This window comes from Poecilia latipinna, unplaced genomic scaffold (genome assembly GCF_001443285.1).
Source record: "Poecilia latipinna isolate Pla-1442-1.1 unplaced genomic scaffold, P_latipinna-1.0 Scaffold657, whole genome shotgun sequence".
Lineage (NCBI taxonomy): Eukaryota > Metazoa > Chordata > Actinopteri > Cyprinodontiformes > Poeciliidae > Poecilia > Poecilia latipinna.
Window position 1 is genome coordinate 99010 of NW_015113273.1, and position 21063 is coordinate 120072.

Sequence of the window (21063 nt, forward strand, 5' to 3'; positions counted from 1 at the left end):
GTTAGAATCTATCTCGATTATATGCTCTTGTTCTTATTTCTGCTGCCAAGTGCATAGTCTTGAGCTCGCATATCAGAATAACCTATTTCCATGGTAACCCGACCACTGCAGGGGACTGAGTGCAACATGATGACCTCTGTGGTTGCATGTCGGCTCCTGTCAGTGTTTCCCAGCAGAGCTCACCGGGGGAGGCTCACCTCTGTCTGAGAGGCTCTTCGTGGAAACAATGACCGCATGTACCCAAACTCACTCCAACTGTGTCCTGAGGAAAAACCAGAGCTGCTGCTGCTGCTGCGTGTGCATGCATACAGAGCAGAACCTTAACATGGATGTGAAAAAATACATCCACTGGTTTAGAAAGGTTTCAAAAATAAATTCATCAGAGAAGCAACCTCAAATTGAAAAAAAAAAGCAAAAATACTAACATAAGTTTGGGTACATTTATTTGATGGGGGGAAAAGCAATTTCCTGGAAATCTATTTTTAGTACAATCTCACAATCTCTCCTCTTTTTAAACTTTTCTGCTTTATTTCAAATGAATCAGGGTGTCTAGGAAACTGTAATTATTAACCCGTGGCTTTCTGTTTCTGAGAATCTAATGCAGCAGTGACCCGTTTACCACAGTGACTCCTTAAAATGGGAAAGCCAAGCAAACATGGCTTCAAAGTCCTCAACTCAGTGCAATTTGTAGTTGGATTATAATTAGCATCGATTTGGAATGTAACCAAATTTAACTTTGTACATATGACAGGATTGAGTTGTGTCTCTTTATATTTATAAAATGGATTATTTTGTCTTGTAATGTGCATTGAGCTGAAACTTGATGAGAATTGGATATATATATATAAATCAACAGAAACTTTGGACATATCTGCAAGAAAATTGGTTTTGAAATGCTCTTTTAATACGACCTCAAGATCGAGTTTTATGGCAGCAAAGCCTCTCGGTGGATTTGGTGTAAAACCAGGGATGGATGAGTGGAAAAGCACTCCATACTCACCGTTAAATACATCGGTGGATCTGTGATGCTGTGGGCCAGCAAAGACCCTGAGGATTACATAATCTGGTGGCCTCTGTTAGAAACTGAAGAGGGGAATTGACTTTTAGCAGGATAAGGATTCAAAGACATAAATACCTCATATAACCTTGAAATGGTTCACACAAAATCAACATTTATCCACAGTCATCTCAGTCTGCAAAAACCTAAAAAAAAAAGATTGAATAAAAGGAGTCTTTTTTAAACCCTCTTCACAAGGGCCACCAGTTGTTGCAGGAGATGGTGCTCAGCTGTTAATCAACACTTCTGTACATCTGTACTCCTAATCTGACCAGGAAGAAACGGCACCATGACAAAACATAAGACCTCAACAAAATACAGAAACAGTTTGATTTTATTGTTATAGATTTTTTTTTTGTTTTTACAAAATATGTGATTCCCTCAAATGCTTCAGAATATTTTTTTTATTTTCACATAACAGACATGATGTGCCAAATAATTAGATTTCAGTTTTACTAGTTTTAGGCATAAAACAGACTAATTAAGACAAAAAAAAAAAAAAAAAATCAAGTAAGTCACCTTGGCGTATAGACAACATGTTAGACTGGATGAGGCAAACATTGTTTGCTGATGCTCAGAAACGAATGAACAGACTTGAAAGTCACTTCAAGAAGCACTTCATGTTTGCAAACTGTGCAGCATATGCATGAGACGACAACCAGGTGTTGGTGAAATTAGCAATGCCGTGACAGTGCGTACGTCAGTAGAGATTTGTGCATTTATGCCTTTTTGGGTAAAGATGAAAGGCTAACTGGTGAAATGAGAGGAGAGTTTTGAGCAAATAGTCTGAGGTTGGTGTGATTGCCAAGACATCAGATTCATTCTACTTAAAAAGGACAAAAAAACAAAAACAAAAAGAAAAACAAGACCTGGACAGTGACGTGTACCATCGTTCTCCACATATGAGACAAATTATAACATATTCCAGCAGTCAGTCACACAGTGGTCCCCCTTAACGAACAACAAAAGGCAAAATAAGACAAAAAAAAAAAACAACAAAAAAAAAAACATTGAAAACGTGTGCTTGAAATTCTGGGTCCCGATTCTAAAAGCCAGAGTTGGCCCAAGTCAACGTTAAAATCTGAACAGGCTTCAGACGAAGACGACGTGAAAAGGTCAAATTGCACTAACCGTGTCAGTTGGTCTGCGATAACATGAAGGACTGCATGTACTTGATGATGATTTTAGAGAAATGTTTCCTCCTGCTGCAGCACAGTAGTCAGTCTAACCCAGCTAATTTCATTTCATTTCATGCTCAACAAGCCACAAATGTGACACAAGCCCCTCAAATCACAACATATTAAAAGGAATTCAAGTCTGTATCACATTTAAAACGGAAAAAAAAAAAAAAAAAAATTAAATAAAGGGCTCAAAGTGATTGATTTCGATAAAAATCTGAGATTCCACAGAATCGCACAACACGCCTCTTCCTGTGGAGGGATACGTCGTGCTACTTTAGGCAAACAGTCTGCGCTTCGGTCAGCAGTGTGCTTTATTGCCACAAGTCACATTAGGAAAGAGTTATTAGTGTTTAAAAACAGACATCCCAGTGAAGGGTTACTGTGTCGGGTCAGTCTTGAGCTCTACCAGCAGCAGGTATCGGCCTCTGAAATGCCTCGCAGAGATAAATATACAAAAACAATCTGCTTTGTTTCTGAAATGTAATGTGGCTCTAGTGATGCAGAGCTCTGTCTGGGTTCGGCTACTGTCGGGGGGTCAGGAGAGCAGCTACTCTGGTCAGTGAATATATTAACCAAAACGTACAAAAACTACTTTCGACTGCAAAAAAAGTTAATCTGGAGTGTAAATTTTTAAGACGTTTACATCCTCACTTTCCGTCCAGGCGGTGGCTTTACTAACGACATGCAAATATTTTGATCTTTGAAGGTAAAAGTCTGAAACAGCAACCTCTACCTCACCTCAGGAAAGGACAAAAAATAGTCATAGAAATAAAAAAAATAAAGAAAATCTGCCCAATGGCACAGAAATATTTAGTCATGTGCAGCATTCACAAATTTGAGCTTTGAGGATTCACATGTGCAATACAGCAGATCTCACTTCTACTCCTCTTGTTCAGGTAATGGGAGCAGCGGAGGATTCGGTTTTGTTGTTTTTCTTGCGGTGCAGCGCCTCGTTTGTTCCGGTCAGCTCCGTCTCCCTGCTGATAGCTTGAAACATTGATAAAACCTTTACCAGCAGGCCAATAGAAGCTCTGCGAACAGGGTCAGCTATGACATGAGGCGAGTGCACTACTTAAAGGGATAGTTCAGGGGTTTTCCAGGTGTATTGAACAGAGTTCCTGTTTGTTTGTTTTTTTTAAGATTATTTTATTTTAGTTTTGTTCTAAATTTATCCAGAACTGAAACATAAAAGAAACCATTTCCAAATTTTAACATCTATAAGAAAACTATGATTAACAAGCTTTTATGACAGATAGCATCTTACAGGTGGAAGCTAACTGTTAGCATCTTCATTAAGTATAAATCCACAATAACTGATCCTGGAGGCTGAAGCTAACGGCTAGTCCAAGACCAAAACGGACTTCTTAGTGTTAAAATAACTCCAATTTAAGCAGCGCTGTAACATTTTTATTTTTTGCAAACCATCTTCCGTTGTTTAATTACACAGGAAACTGAGGCAGTGGGTCGGTCGCCACGTCAGAGTGACTAATTTATAGAAAAGTCCTGTAGCGTTAAAAAAAACACCCCAATAAAAGTATCCACTTTCAGCTGGACTATATTTGCTTTTTACACTGCTTTACTTTTATATAAGAGCAGAAATACATCACTAGTTACTTTCCTGTTTCACACAGGAGCACTGCCACTGGCGCACCACCTACTACTTCCATTTCTTGTATAAATAGTCATTGGATTTAGTGGAAATAATTGGCTGATTTAAATGTGACAACAGCTTAAAAGTCCTTGCAAAAAAAATAAATTAGAGGAGTTCATAAAAGCTGCTTTGTTGTTTTGAGACCAGTCGTTTTAAATCTACTTTGGTTTTGGGCCCTGTTGGACTTCAGCTAATCTGGATTTATCCTGACTGAAGACACCTAAAGGAGTTAATCGCTGCATGTAAGATGTTTACTGCTGGTAACTTTACAACTCCAGAACTATCCCTTCAATCTCTCGATGTGTAGCTTCATAAAACGTCAACATGAAATAAGTTAAAAAGTGAAACAATCGGATGAATATTTCATATGGGTCGTTCCAGAACCGGTTTTGGTTGTGTCCTTATGTACGATAAAGTGAGGAACAGTACAAGGCACCCATTTTACAGCTGAATTGTTACAAATATATAAATAACCAAGAAAAAAACAGAAAGGTTTATGAGTAGTGTGCTATTTTCTCCACCTAACTCCGTCGTTCGCTGTGCTTTTTTATGAAAACAAAATGTATTTCTCTCCCCCAGCTCCGAGTGATTTTAACTTCAAGTGTTGTTGGGGCGGTTCTCTCAGCAGCGTTCACGCCGAGCCCGAGCGTCTCTGGTTAGATGCTGTCCACAAAGCTGCCGGGGAACAGGCCGGTCCTGCCGTTCCTCTGCAGCGTGCCTTTGAACCAGCCGTCCTCCCTCTTCCTGTGAACAAACACAATGTCTCCCTCCTTCAGTTCCAGCTCGGCCTCGCTCTGCGGGGGATACGACACCACCACCCTGTACCTGGGGAGGACAGCCAGAGGCACAGTCAGACACGCCAACGCGCAGCTTCAAAGATAGCCGAGCCGTCCTTGTGTAACGTTGCACCTTCTGAATCTGGGACAGACGGGACAATACGGCGAAACTTTCACATCAGTACCTCTCGCATATGATGGGACGTGCGTCATGTTGCTGTGACAGAAGAGAGGAGCAGGGCTGCCGAGGGGGCGGAGCGATGGGGGCGCATCCGTCGAGAGGGCCGCTCCTCCGGTGGGACGACTCCGGCATGGAGGAGGAGGACGAGGATGATGACGAAGCAACGGCAGCAGGTTCAGGCTCGAGGCAGCTGGCTGAGGTTGAGGGAGGGGAGGTGTCGGGACCCACCGCGCCGTACAGCACCTCTCCAGCCGCAGCTTGCTCAGCTTCAAGGGTGGGAGAGGACGGGGGCGAAGGACGAGACTTCTTCTTGTTGGAGGACAACAGCTTCAGAAGACTCTTCTTTTCTCTCTGCAACAATTAGATGGTAGAAATGAACAGATCTTAAAATCATTCACATGCCTTTATATCCTTCAAGAGACTCGTTTTATTGACAAAAACAAACACTGCTGAGAATGATTTTGTTGTATCCTATTGCAGCAATAGCCATGATATCGCTGTTGCCTAGTAACCTACCAGCTGGTGTTTCTCTGATCAGTTTGTACGAGCAACTCCAGGTCCAACTAATCAAACTATTTTGCCAAAAGTTGTTACAGAGTGAAGAGCGCTCAAAGTTAGTCTATCTAAACAAATTCACTCAGGCTGCAGCTACAGACAGCTAGTCCTCCACAGCTGATGCAGAGTTTCACCAACTCAAATGTAAAACTTTTTAAGGCCACTATGAATAAAATTTAAGACCCATATCACAACACAATGCACAGGCAACAGAAGACTGCCAGTGGAGAACATGTGGATGTTTCAGTCAACAGACAATAATTTACATTTACCCATGATGGATGCAAAACAACTAGCTAGCTAGGATTTATTAGCAGCTAGTTAGCGCTAGCCTCAACCGCCTTGAGATACATAATGAAGATTTCTGTATCAGACTCAAAGTTTTTCCAGACAGAAAAGTCTCACAAGAAAAATGAACTACAATTTAGACCTGTGATAAATGTATTTAAGTCTAAATGAAACATTTTCTAATGTAATGGTCTCCTTCACCATATCATACATTTGTCAATTCGGCCATTTTATAAAACATTCAATTCAAATCAACACTGGGGGCACATCATCCAACTTCAACAGAAAACAGGAAGGCAGTAAGACATATTCAAGCTGGTCTTTTTCTCCTTTCAAGGCTTCAACCTTAGTCTGTCATGTAATATAATGTTAAGCACACAACTACAGTTCCCTGGAGGAGAGGATCGACGTACACATGCTGTATGAGATGGGTATTCTGGCAGAATACACCTCTAATCACGCCTTTAGGCGGACAACACGGTTTGTCAGGCGCTCTTCACTGAGCCCAGGTTTTCCATCCAGGTGATAAAACTTGACAAAAGCATTGAGTGAAGATCAACAAGCAGCAGAGCACGAGTCCATTTTGAATGATGTCCATGAGGCTGCTACACTCCTGAGGCAGTGGGAGACTGATGCTCCTATAAGCTGGGGAGAAGGCCTCAACGATCCAATAAGACGGTATCTGTCTTGACAAGCTCTGTGCCTGGGGGTGTTGGCAAAGCTCACAAACAGCTGATCGGACAGCCACATCCTCTGTGAACGATCAACTTAGACACACAGTGCGCGCACAAGACTCAACCTCCTCTGCTCCACAGAAAAAGGGGAAAAAGTCCTACCTTCACATCCTTGTCCAGTCTGCAGGCAAGAGCTGAGTTAGACGAGGGATTGAGGGCAGAGTTACTCCCGACAGGAACGGGTCTCAAAGCGTCGCCGTCCAGAGACGCGGCGCTCACGTTGGGTGGGGTCAGAGAAGCAGCGGCGCAGCCCATCGCCACCCCCACCCGGCTACAGCCTTGAGCGGGATTGGTGGAGGACTGGGGGCAAATGGCGGCGTGTGGGAGGTAAGTCACAGACTGGATGGGCGTCACTGCAGCCGTGGGTCTGTCCTGACTGTGACATGTTGCTGCAAAGACCGCAGAAACGGCATGAGAAGGAGATTCTCATTCACGCCTTTAGGCAACGTCTGTGCGTTTTACCTGTTCTGACAGCGTTGCGAGCCTGATTCACAGTCATCTGCGAGTTGACGTGCAGGGGAACCTTTGGCTGCTGGCCTGTGGCCGTCTGGGCTGATGTTACAGCTGCAGGTGGGGAGCAGGCAGACGCAGCTGTGGAGCACGCAGGGAGGGGTTTGTTGAAATCAGGCCCAGGAACAATAGCCCCGAGGGGAGCAGAGGAAGGACTGACGATGGTGACTCCTCTGCCAGCCTGAGTGCACAGACTCATGGGCACTTTGGGTTGGGAGCTTCCAGACGCCGTCCTGATGGGGGAGAATGTAAAAGAAAATGGTGAAAACAGGGAGGTAGTTAAAGGGTTTCTGCAGGTTTCACCAACTCAAATGTAAGACATTTTTAAGACCATTATGAATTCAATTTCTGACCTTTATCATGACAGAAATGTACAAAAAAGAATTGCAAATTTTATGTAGTAGTAGTAGTGACAAGCCAACTAGCAATAAGTTTCGCTCACCCATTATAGATGCAAAAAGCTAAAATAAACTACAAAGAATAAACGAGATTTAATAGTCCTGCCACAACAAAATGTAAGACTCGTGATTAACATATTTAAAGCCAACTTGCATATTTTCTGACAGATTTAAAGGCTCTAATGTTAGATACATAAATGTAAGACTTTAAGGATGTGCAAACATCTGGTGTTAAATGAATAAACTGGCTCTCATAAGAGTCTCTCTACTCTACTGCTCTAAAAAGATGAACTAACATCAAACCGAGTTGGATTTTTGCACAAAGCAGATCACAGGTTTTACATTTTAAACTCAAGGAAATAAACTAGTTACACATTTCTAAAGAGGAATTTGCAAACCACTCAAACTGCTCATTTTTATGGGAATTTTTTAAAACATGGGATGGGTCTGTCAGGAATGTACACGGCAAATGTATCAATATAGTTCACAAAAGTATAAAAATAAATAACCTCTAAATAAAACAGGAGTTGATATTAAGGAATGACTGTGCAGACATGCTGCTGTAAAACTAAGCGTGAGTGTGCAGCATGCCGACCCAGCGACCAACCTGCTGACTGGGCTCATGTAGTTTCCAGGGAAGACTCCAATCTTTCCAGTGTGCATCGAGGTGCCCTTGAACCAGCCGTCCTGACAGCGTTCCAGCACTAAAAACATCTCTCCTTTCCTCAGCTCCAGCTCATCTTCCTTTCGGGGGGTGTATGGGAACATGGCCACATAGCTGGATCAAACAACAAACAGATAACGCAGCTTTCAAAACCGCCCCGGTGAAATCCCAACACCGCTCAGAAATAAAAGCAAGTTTGTGTGCGTTTGATTCCCTGACAGCCCAGCTGGACAGCTGTCCGCACCTCGGCCGAGGCCCTGCAGCACAGACTTCGCTCTCTGACCCAGAAGGAAGTCAGCACGAAAAGGATAAACAAGCTGCAGGTTGTCCGCTTACAGGAGCACAAGAACGGGGCTATAACAGCGGCCAGGGAAAAGTATGTACACCATAAAATCATTTACTGCATTTTATTGGGTTTTTCATATCAGGATTTCTGCAGGTTTCACCAACTCAAACCTGCATCTCCACAAACCGTCGTCCTGCCAACTGGTGAGAAATTTGCACTTATCCATAATAAACGCAATAAAGCTAGCTAGTTAGCAAGCAAGGGTGCATTAGTAGTGGCCTTATTTATATATACATGGATTTAAGACTTTTTAAGGATGCTCACTACATGATAGATCAACACAAAACAGTGCATAAATGTGGAGGAAGTGAAAGAAAATAAAAATCTATAAGGCACACTATGTGTTAGACAAAATTCTAACAAAATAAACTAAAAATTGTGGTTGAAGTGGGACAAAAATGTGAAAAAGCTAAAGGTACATAAATACATAAATGCGCATCGACCAACATGTATGCACTGGGAGATAAAGATGACCACAGGAGAAGCCGGGATGAGAGGAGCAAACACTCATCAGGTGTGTGGGTTGACTTGGGTGAGTAATGAGGGTAAAGGTGAGCGGGTCAAAGGTCAGAGGTGAGAGAAAGGATCTCCCTAAGGGACCCTGGAAGCCTTCAGTAACAGGTTTTGACCTTTTCACCGGCACACAAGCTCCGTCTGCAGGCCCACACCGACAGCTGAGAGGAGGGGGGTCACACCAAGATTCCCCCCTCCACCAACTAGGACGGTGGGTTCAGGCTGAACCACGGCAGCGACGATCCGCAGCATGTTTATGGAAACCTTAAAATCTCTGTTGGGAGTGTTTGTTTTCCTATTTTACTTACACTGTGGGTCTTTGTCTGCCACTTTGGTCACTTATGCTGGGGGAGGGTCTCTGTCCGGCAGCGAGGGAATACGCCGCTCCACTGACCGGGGACTGAGGAGGAGGAGGAGGCGGCGGAGGAAGAGCATCCTGTGAGAGAGAATAGGAAAACTATATTAGTGGTTAGACGGGATCAGTGTTCAATTACAATTTCACAACAATTCATTACTTATCTCCTCCTGTTATGACGCACAAACTCAAGAGCAAGAAGTAAGACAAACCTCAATAACAAAGTTATATAAGCGGGGGAACCAGTTTGTTTGTTTATTAGCAACAATGAGAGAAGGAGAATGAAAGACGATCGGTCACTTGGGTTATTCCCTTGGGTTTGCCCACACCAAGGGAGCACGGTCTGGCAGACACGCACTCCTATCCCTGACTTTCTCTTGGAAAGGAGAATCTCCTGTTCTGGTTGTTTCCTTGCTGCTAGGAGACCACATGGCTAGATCTTAAACCCACTGCAGTGTTTTAATTGGGACCATATGAAATGAGAAACATGTCTGTGAGCACAGTTTAGAGCAACCACCAGAACCAACCCGCGAGTGGACTCACGCTCTTCAGAAGATCTTCGACTGCGAACGTTTAAAACACTGCGAGGAAAACACGAAATTACCGCAAATGGAATAAAAACAAATACTGAAACCCCCCCCCAAAAAAAAAAAAAAAAAAAAAAAAAAATAAGTGAGCTGAAATGATGCTCTTCTACTCAGAAGTTCCCTGAGTCGAACACTGGCAGCAGCGAGCAGCAGAGTAATAGCTTCCATGACAGGCTGGGGGAGGAGAGTGGCGCTCAGACAGCCCTGTGGTGTCTGTGCGGGTCTACGTGTGCACGCCAGCGTCGATCTGCTCCACGGTTCGCTGCCGACGCTTGAGCTGAGGTAATTAGGTTGCCTGCAGGCTGGAGAAATCATGTGTACAAAAACATCATGTAGGTTTCCCAAGTGACGCGGAGAGCTCAACCTTTTGTGTACAACATTCCTGCTCATTCAATAACTCTGCATACCAGAGTGGACGCACGGAAAGACAGGAAGTGTACGTGCTGTTTTCAGCGGCCTGCAGGACGTTTTAATGAAACTTTTAAGGCTTTGTGGACTATCAAAATATCTCTAGGAAAGAGTTGTTTTTTTAAAGCACAATTTTATGGTCATTTTTACACGCTCGACCATCTACAGTGCCTTGTAAAGGCACTGTAGATGGTCACACCCATTAACCTTTGGCTTTTTGTTGCATTCCAACCACGAAGTTTACTGGGATTTTACGTCACACACCAACACTAAGTAGAGCATAATTGTAAAGTGGAAAAAAAATTTCAATATTTTTTTTAGCAAAATGTAAATATTTATATTCACAGCCCTGAGTAAACTCAGTTCAACCTATAAGACTTTAGGGTTGCATCTCCATCACCTTTACAGACTGATGTTCCTCTTTTCAAATTACATTAAGCTCCACGAGATCAGATGTATTCCACGAGAGCATCAAGAAATGTAATTATATTAAATGAAAAAAAAAAAAAAAAAGATTATTGTGTGCCGTTTGGTGATATAAGTTACACTTTAAGTGAGTGGCGTCCTGAAGAAGCCTATTTCAAATGGGAATGTTTTTCAAAAACAGGATTTGTGTTTTTGCCAATGTGAATGCTGTGACATGCAGTCACATCAACCAAGAGATCTAAAAATGTAACAGTTTTTCACCGTAATTTTTATCTTTATCACAATAGTACCACAAAATATTGCAATAAAATTCTAAGTCCATGTCACCCATCAATCCAACCAAGTCTCCGTTCCTTTGCACTCGGGTATTCTTACAGGATAACCTCTGCATATAGCCCAAACATGAACTGGGTCTGCACCAAAAAAGAAAAAGAAAAAAAAAAAGAAAAAAAAAGCATTCCCACATCACCATGCTGCCACCACCAAGTTTCTTCCACAGCTTTGAAATCGGGGTTTTTACTGTTTTCTCATGCTGCTTCTCCAATGAATAATCTCCTCACCCTGTCGGTCATTTTGACCACCTTGTCTTGGTTGGTTGTGTCATGCTCCGAGACCTTTAAAGGACAACTGCATTTAAACTGGAACCAATTAGTTCATCGAAATTTACTAATGAGATGAAAGAGAGGGCAACTGGTTGCATTGGACTTTATTTTAGAATATCAAATTGCACCTTAAACAGGGCTGGGCGATGTGGCTTAAATAAAATCTCTAATTCTTTAATGTCAAATTCAATTTCTGATTTTAAATAGATTAAACAGAAAATATCTGGCATTAATTTGTTGTGCGAGTTCACCTGAATTCAAAGTCAAAGTAAACAGAAGTTGTAAAACACGCTTGTCAAACAAGATGTTAGTTCCTCACTCTGGAGACCCAGAAAGTGCATTGGTGAAAAAAAAATAAAAAATTAAATCTTCAAAAACAGAAAATTTGATTCATGGATAAAATTGATTTGTCGCCCAGCCTTAACCTTAGACTTTTATTTGTAAACCTGGAATCATGCACTACTTTCTCTGTTGATCTCTTAAATAAAATCCCAATAAAAAACTTTGCCTTTCTGGTTGTAAAGTGACAAAAAGTGAAAATGTCTAAGTGATATGAACAAGTTTTTTTAATTACCCCTAAACATTTGTGAAACTTCCACAGTGGGAATCTATTGAACTGGTAAAGCTTCAACAGCTCGTCCATGTTCGACCTACCAAAGCGATGGAGGTGTAGCTCGTCTCTGAAGGAAACGTGAAGACCGTTGCTGTGGTAACCGGACTGCTAGGGGGTGGGGTCACTATTAGTCCCGTTGTGCAAATATGTACCTGTCAAAGCAAAGAGAAATGCTGACTATTTAACACACACTCCTCTCATCCAATAAGAAACCGGACACCCTCCAGTGAACACATTATTGTAACCAATTATCTGATTAATTAGACATACAATACAATTACACACTGACCATTAACGCAGTCTCATTACTTGGAGAGTTACACTGTGTGCCAGGATTTCATTAAAAGAGAAAAAAATCCCTCTCCTGTCACATTGTGTAAATGACCCGCTGAGCAACACAGAACACATGTGGCTTTGTATCCGAGCTTTGACCACGACGCTCGCCACGCGGTCCGATTGGTCGAAAGGAGTCAGGTGATCACACACAAGGGTATTTCATTGGGCATGTTATAAGCGGGCAGAGGAAGGGGGGGCTTTCCCGGTCGGTCATCCACCCGAGTCACTGTGGTGTCCTGGTAACAAGGCAACACTGTTGGGACACACAATATGCCCCTGTAGCTCAGTGACTCTCCACGGCTGGCTGATCCAGACAGATTCGCCTCCTAAAGGTGAGCCTCTCTGGGAGCGGGAAGCAGCCGTGCGCTCGCAGGCACCTCGGAGAAGCAGCTCGCTAAATGAAGGTTCTTAGAAAACGGAGATTTCTAGAATCTTCTGGGGATCTTGGGCTTATCTTTGTTATTTTCTTCTTTTTTTTTTGTTTGTTTTGTTTATTTTTTGGTGGAAAGACGACAAGTGCATGCGAAGGGAAAGAGACTGGGCATGCAGAGGCAGAACAGTCTTTGTGTTGTGATTCCGCCTCCCCCAAAAAACAGTCATCTGCTTAAAAATCTGTTGTGTTGTCAGTGGAGAAGATCGCTTTACAGCCACACACAGGTTCTCTGGGAGCCTTTATGGCTGAAACTCATACATAGTAAATCAGAAATGCCCCAATCATGCTTCTCCAGGCCAATACGGATTTATGATTATCTTTGAAACTTAGCCTGCTGATAACCATTTTGACCAGATCTAATTTGATATTTTAAGGAAAACAAATGCATTGCAGGTATAGATAGTAGCTTCAAATCAAAGCAAAAAAGAAGAAGTTACTAGATTAGATCCGATTTTGATTAGAGGAGCACGATAAATCAGCATGAACATCGTTATTTGTTAATATTAGTCAATGGTTCGATGAATAAAACTGAGCTGATAACCAATATTTTATTTCCAGCTTGTTGGCGTTTGTTTCTGGAGAGTTAGGGGAAGAGGTTAGTCATGTGATATTTGTCTGGTCATTTGACAGTGAAAGTGTTGCAGCAAAGGATTGTGGGGAGTTTAACTGAAGCAGAGAAGCAAAAGTGAATCAGCAGTGGTCTTTTTTTTTTTGTCAAGGTGTCTTATTGGCCCAAATTTTCACATCGATTCATCACTAATTTTTATTGAACTCAAAACTGAGTGCATCAAATTTAATGGATACAACCATACAGATTATAGTTTCTATGCACTAAATGAAAGATGAAACAGATTTTCTTTTATTTCTGTTTTATAACAGATCACTAATCAGAGGCAAACAAGGGACAATTGGATGATCGATCGGTGCATCTCTACAGAAACAACAACATGCTCAGAAAAACATCCTCAGGAGAGGCTTTGCTGCAGAGGAGCTCTGTGTTTGTCTCAGAAAACTCAGGAACATTTAATGGTAGAAGTTAACAGGAGGTTTTGGTGCAGAGATTTGCAGAAAGTCTAAACGCATCAAAGCAAATATGTTCCAGAGAAAAAAGTACACAAAAACACAGACGGTAATAAAAAAAACAAGCTGAATGAAAACTCAAAGTCGATGGAAGTAGGACATTCGTGCGGCAAGAGAGTCGTCATCTGTGTTTCATATTATTCACAAACCAAACCCGTGTTATTTTTTTAATGCCAGTCATTGTTGAATATAAATAATGTTGTAAGAGAAGAGAAAATACTCAAAGCGGTGACAACGCTAGTGAGATTCTGTCTAGAAAAACAAATGATAAATTCATGGCGCATGTTAAAGGAGGCCTATTCGCAAAAAGTTCCCGGGATCTTTATGCTCAGCCACTTCGGCAGTTTAAAGCGACATCAAAGTAATTGTTTTGTTTATCTCGACACGTCTGTTTTTCTGGCCTTAAAGCACCGAATCAAGACTGCTCTGCCAGCAAGTAGAAACCACAGAGCAGCTTGGTGTGGAAACCTTGGGGGCTAAGCTGGAGTCATTTCTGTGGATGAGTCGAGTCGCATATGGATGACTTTAAGTTTCTAAAATCAATAATAGTTTGCTTGGTACAAAGACAGAGAAAGGGACATTTGTCTCCATGTTCAAAGGAGGAAAGTGGAGCTTTGAGGGGAAAAAAAAGGTTGGGAAAATAAGAGAAGCTAAATTGAGAGTCTTGCATAAATGCTTGAATGTTGGACCCTTTATAATGGCCATATTGTTGGAGTTTACTGAACTGGTTCAGATCATCAGTTTTAACCAGATTAAAATAGTAAAAAAAAAACCTCTGTTCATGTCAGTTTTGTATTATGTGAGAAATCCCAAAGGCTAAATCCAAGGTGAACCCCAAAATGTTACATTGTCTAGGAGATGGAGAGAGGAATACACCAAATAATACAATTAGTTTAACAATCACATTTAGAAAAAAAAGAAAGAAAAATGCAAAGCAGCAATTTGTTTTGTTCCCTCAAGAAATAAAGTTCAACAAAAAAATCTCAAAGCTACAGGCCAAAGCATCTACCAAACCTCCAAATTAAAAAATAGTTTATAAACTGGTTATTTGATTTAAAAAAAAAATATTTTTCTCCAATAATCAAAACTTTTTATTTTTTATCTGATAAATATCACATTAACTGCACTCCATTCAAATGTTAGATACATTAAAGTCCCAACTATATGCATTACTGGCCAATTAAAGAATGATAAAAACACCTAAATAAGACAAACAAAACTTATGATCTGAAGTCATGTCTCTCCTGTCAGCTCACCAGTAGACAGTACATGCTGAACCAAAACAAAACTGCTCATTTATCATCTCCTACATTAAATTACTCCCATATTTTTTTTCAGTTTGAAGATAAAAACTGAAGAAACTGATTAAACAAGTTCCTGTAGTACTTTGCAGTAGTTGCACTTTTTTCTAACTTATATTTTGCATGAAAACAGAAATAGATTGCTGTGCCAGCCATATGATAAATGCTCCCACAGGTGAGTGAACAAGTAATTGACTGGTCTTGGCTTTCGGCTCGTCATTAAAGGCTGATGGTGGATCTCAAACGCTGACTAGTTAGGAACTGGCTTAGACGGAGCTGATTAGTGGTTGGCGCCAAAACCGACTGACACACACACCACACCCACAGGATGCCAACAGACTGAAGCCAAGCGCTACTTTATTTTGTCTAATCGCTCCAATAGTAACAATAAAAAAAGTAACAAAATTAAAGAGGCTACATTATGTATTTTCCAGGCATTTTATGGCACAATCCAGTAACTATGTTAACTATAATTGTTATAAAAATATGACATGTAGGAAATTCGGCTTTGTAGGTTAATGTCTTCAAATTGGGCCTCTGTCACTTTAAGAAACTCCTGCTCTTTCTAAAACTCCACTCCCAGGAAGTCATCACAACATGGCTCCTCTATTAACCCTTTAACAATGATTTAACCAGGGTTGCACTGAGCAGTAGCTCCTATAATGAGTTCAGCAGATGCTCAGTTCCACCAGGTGTCTGCTAATTGCTGCTGGCTAGTCTGAAGGAGCTGAGTGGGGAATTATGGAGAGAGGGCTGCTCTGTGAGGCAGCTCTCAGTTCACCCAGCTGTTTTTTACAGCTGAATGGTTGCCACGGGAGATTAAAGGATTTCTCAAACATGCATGAAAGAAGCAAGGCAACACACCAGGTGGGCTTTTGATGAGGCAATAATATCATAACATGATGTAAAGTCGTTTTTACACAATACTGCCCCTTTAATAGAATTGTGAAGACGAGAACTCACTGCCCAAACTAACAAGTCAGAAATGAACAAAATCCAGGAAAACTATTCCTCCATGCATCTCCTGCTGACCATCCTACCTGTGAAGGTGCGCTGCAGGAAAGCCCCCCGCTGATCTCTCCGATCCGGGCGGCTGCGGTGGGGTTGCTGGAGCTGATGAGGACCGGGCCGCTAATCTCCATGGAGTGGCGCTGTGGCGGGGGAGCGAGCATGGGTTTGTGGGACATGGTGAGAGAAGTGAAGGAATGTCGTTTCTTGGTGTTCTTCTTCTCCCCTGGTCGCTGGGCGCCGTTGCTCTGGGGTCCCAGGGAGGCCCCTTCAATGGACTCTCCACTGGAGTCGGATGGCTTGTCCAACTCTATGAGCTGGCGGGCTGCAGAGTTGAACTATGGAAGAATATGAGAAGCAGGGGGGGCAACAAAGAGAAAATCACTAACAGAGGAAAATTGTTTTGAAATCTGACCTGCAGTTGACTGGCCTATATTTTCTTACATTTTAGCCCTTAAAGTAATGCCATAGTCAAAGATTTACCAAAACTGAATGTGCAGAAAAAGTTGGATCTCTGATGAAGCATTAATGACCTTCATCTTAACGGTGTCTGAATTTCTACTTCATCAACATATTATCAGAAATACTGCTGCTTCTACAAGCAGGACCAACTTTATTTTAAGGAAGCTTATTGGTCTCAGCCAGCTGATAAACTGCAGGTTTCGAGACTTAGGCAACATAACGTGCGAGTGAAAGACGAAGGTAAAAATCAAAGCAGCAGTTTTGGTTAATCACAGGGTGCTTGAACTACTTGCCATCATCTCTTGCCCCAAGCAGCTCTTTTTACTTAAAAGACTGAAACCCTAAAATGTTTCAGAGCAATCGAGTGGGGAGTCTGTCTGGGTTAGTAACTGAAATATCAAGACATTAAAAAGGCAGACAAGTACCAAATCATACAATAAATCAACTTCAGATGAAAACAAATGGCCCAGAGGAAAGGAAAAATGCAATGACCTAAATATTCCTTCTTCATGCTGAACTTTCATTGTTTAAAAATTTACAGAATGAGCCATTTCTCAATTCTGTCTCTCACAATATTAACAATGACTACAATCACAGTGAAACCAGAGGAGGAGGGGATTTATACTGTAAAATACTCCCAGGCTAAAATAACTTTAAACATATTTTGCTTGTATTTATTTTTCCTGAATATATAGACAAGATCGCTTCTGACCAGTAAACCAAATCACCAGTGTTTCCTGCCTCTGTAGTTTTGGTCATTTTATACTAAAACATAAACAAATAAAGTTACGTTCCATGTTTAGTCCCGACCATGAAGAGGAATCTGACCAACAAATGACAGAAACAGGGAGAAACACAACATTACGGGAGATTAATATAAAGATGCATGATATTATCGGCACCAACATCAGTATCAGCCGATATTAGTCATTTTTTAACATATCAGTATTGGTCCGATAAATAAAACTAGACCAATATTAATAGCTGATATTTGTTTCCATCTCGTTGAAGTTTATTTTGGTAAAAAAATTACTTGGACCATTATTTTAGTAAAGTGATGATATACGATACATAAAATGTCGGTAAATATCACCAATTGACCATAACAGCAATAGTACATTTTCATATTGAGGCATCCATGGGTCAAATGCATTTAAATTGATTTATACATGAGATTTGAACCTTTCTTTGACTAGTTACCACCATAATTAAAAAATACAAAGGAAAAAAAAAAATCATACGCAGTAGCTAAGTACAAAGGAATGAAATGCTATAAAGGTTAAAAGAAATGACTCCGACAAGACGAGACACTGACCGTGTCTAAGAGAAAAAGATCCTTACACAGAAAACACTTGTGTTTCATAAACTTACAAAGATTTAAATGAATAACTAAATAAGAATAAAATTAGACCATGATCAAAATCCCAGACATCTGACTGTGAGTTTCATCACAAGAATGAAGTTACACCCTTACCTCCACGTATGAGATGGGGAAAATTCCAATTTTATCTCCCAGCATTCCCTCAGCCCAGTTTTCATCAACTCTGCGGATCACGGTCAGGATATCATCCTAGAATAACACAACAGAGAGGAAACAAAATGTAAATAAGGGTTGGTATCTAGCGCAGAGCATTGCTCAACCTTAGGGAGTGAACTTCAGAGCAGAAATAATGAGCAGGAGAAGAGTTTTTGGGGTTTCTGAAACAGAACATACCCTGCGACTAAAAACAGCCCATCAGATGAGACACTTTCCGACCTTGTTTCTGGTGTTGCTCGTGTGGCATATAAATTGATGACAGAATCCAAAACAATCAACTTATGACCCAGCAGTTGGATAAACAAAGCAGCTTAATTACTGTAGTTAAGCGATGCCTCACTCTGTACGCCATTCATTCTCTCCAGCCTAATTACAGCTGCTCATCAAGAGGCCCGGCTGAAAATCCAAAACGTTGCTGTGGGTGTTTCATTTAAAAAGCCTGACGTTCTGACACGCACATGACTCCAGAAAATGAAGGCCTACAAGGCAGAAGCGTCACTGTAATGAGAGGTATTTTGGTTTTACTGCGCTGGCTATGTGGCAGGAGAGCGGCTGCTGAACGTCTGCGGCGTTCTCACCTTACAGAAGGGCAGGCAGTCCTTGTCGGCCTCTTTGTCTTTCAGTTCAAAGTCGTACAGAGCTTTGCACTGAGGCGGCGGCTGCGGCAGAGGCTTGATGACCTGGACGAAGTTAGTGGGGAAGAAGCCGTGGACTCCGCCCATCTCGCCGTGGTACCAGTTCTCATCCACTTGCCGGCGCAGGATGATTATGTCGCCTTTGCTGAATTTGAGGTCTCCAGGTTCTTTGCCGTCATAGTTGTACAGCGCCTTGGCACAGGGAAGCTGGGGCATTCCCTGAAGTGGCACAGAGATTTGTAAAATAAATTTTTAGCTTGATTGAAGAATCAGATTTTTTTCAGAACACTTAGTGCTGCTAAGTCTCACTGCTCAGTGCTGTTACAGAGTAATAAATCATCAAAGTTAATGACTGTCGGCATCTGTGACAGTCGGCATATAGCCAGAGGAAGCTCAGATATGTGAGCAATTTAAAGGCAGCTATATGTTCAACTAAATGGAGACATGACTGCAGTTTACTTAAGCTACGAGAGAGCGAGCAAGAGCAAGTCTTCACAGATAACAGGAAGACTGACCGGAGAAAGAAGCTGCTCAATTTCATCTGGCTGAGCTTTGAACCTCTGCCCGTTTTCAGAAATCTCAGATTTTACCATGGAATACATGCAGATTGCAGCTTTACCAATGTCACTTACATTAAACTCAATACTCATTTAATTTTTCTTTTAAGTATTAGTTGAACCCTATTTTCTAACTCACACATGACATCAAGGTCTATAAGACATTTTCAGTGCTGTTCTTCTGTCTTATGTGTATGATCCGATATTGGTATCGGAAATCAGCTGGAGAGTCAAAACCCAGGTATCGGATTACATTGGTCAGAAAATTTCTTATACACACAGATGGATGCACTCTGCTCCAGCATTCAGTCTGGATAGCAGCATTTCTATCCAGCAGCGCTTTGTATTTCGCATGGAGACCCATTAATAGATGGATCAGTTGTTCTAATACGTTTTGTTGTTTACTATTGTTTTCTGAGTAATTTCACCTGATAAGCATTCTCTAACAATCTATACTGCAAAATAAGCAGTATAGATTGCTGCTTATTACATGTATGAATCATATGTATGATTCATACATATGAATCATATGTATGATTCATATTAGCATGAATCATACATAAAAGTATGTATGATTCATGCTAATATCATATCAGGTCAATAACGATATTGACCAATACTCCAATATCGATATTGTATTGAAAGTGAAAAAGTTGAATCGGGAACCAGCTAAAAAAAGAACCACTTTATTTAATTTTTTTATTTGATTATTTCTCTACATTTATCTGTAATATTTGTTACAAAAACATGAAGTGAAGTCATTATTATTTATGTATGTACAAGTAAAAAGCCTGCACAATCAGAAATACCCATATAACAAGTTTGAATTGGAAATAAATAAATGCAGGCTTGAGTTCAGTCACCACCAAATGGAAAAAGATGCAATGACACCCTTCATTTAAAAGGCGACAATGTGGATTGTATTGTTTTCAAGTGATAAACAGATGATTATGAGCTTGTCTGGTTTAAGTTTGATCCATTTACGTTTTAATAATATTAACATAACCTACACAAATGTGTGAAACTCGGGCAGCTAGCACATGGACACAGCAGCTCTCCTACAGGCTGAAGTAACTAATCAGAGCATCTCTGCTACAGTATGAGCCTGGCTGATTCTGTAACTTCTGACTGGGGGCTTGAAAGTACGCAGGGCTCTGTGCGTTTTAATAAGCAGAGGAAGGTTTTGTATCCAGGCCTGCAAGCCTGCAGTCCTGAAAGGCTCATTCAGGGAATGACAATCCAGGGAAAGAGGGAACGCTAGTGAGGATAGTGAAGCATCAATGTTCTCTATTCAGTGAGGGGGTCCATGAGAAAGGCTTTGGTCCAAAACAACCCCCACACTACCGACCCCGCTGCTGCTGGTCGCAGTCCACAGTGATCAGAATCCCAAACACCTTCAGTCGATTTGATCTGAACTCCGAAGCCAAAATTGAAAAATTACCGTTGGGACGACAGAAAGAGACCCAAAGTGTGCGCTGAAAGTCCGAGACGGAGCCAGACACGGAGGGGTTAATGCGGAGTTTGGAGTGGGCTCTGCAGTCTTGTTAAAGACTAATGAACCGTTTAAAGGCTCAGAGGAGAATAAAAGTACAGAATGAGCTGTGATGGTGAACCAGGGTGACATTACCCTGCTGCAGAGAATCACACAGTCTGAAGCACAGAGCCAATCACACTGCGGCTCTGCCGCCGGTCCGGCCTGTGGAGAAGACGGGGAGACGAGGGGTGCGCTGCGGCCCCTTGGACACTGCGCTGGAGCTGGGCCTCTCTGCTTTTTCAGAGGGGAAAAAAACAAGGCTTTTGAAAGTTAAAGCTTTGACATTTTTGTTTCAAATGACAGAACGGGTTCAGGTTAAACAAAATAAAGTGAAA

The 21063-nt window shown here is 41.5% G+C and overlaps 1 protein-coding gene across 1 annotated transcript in view; it reads right to left on the reverse strand.

The window, feature by feature from the left end:
* Positions 1-1446: 1446 nt before the first annotated feature.
* The window catches only part of sh3rf1 (SH3 domain containing ring finger 1), a 42453-nt gene continuing 22836 nt past the window's right edge, over positions 1447-21063 (reverse strand). The window contains exons 3-12 of the mRNA XM_015043934.1: positions 18581-18856; positions 17940-18035; positions 16036-16341; positions 11887-11997; positions 9163-9290; positions 7939-8109; positions 6886-7166; positions 6526-6812; positions 4851-5197; positions 1447-4714 (exon numbers count right to left, since the gene is read on the reverse strand). Of these exons, the coding sequence (XP_014899420.1) occupies positions 4546-4714; positions 4851-5197; positions 6526-6812; positions 6886-7166; positions 7939-8109; positions 9163-9290; positions 11887-11997; positions 16036-16341; positions 17940-18035; positions 18581-18856 (2172 nt within the window). The 3' untranslated portion in view covers positions 1447-4545. The remainder of the gene's footprint in view (positions 4715-4850; positions 5198-6525; positions 6813-6885; positions 7167-7938; positions 8110-9162; positions 9291-11886; positions 11998-16035; positions 16342-17939; positions 18036-18580; positions 18857-21063) is intronic.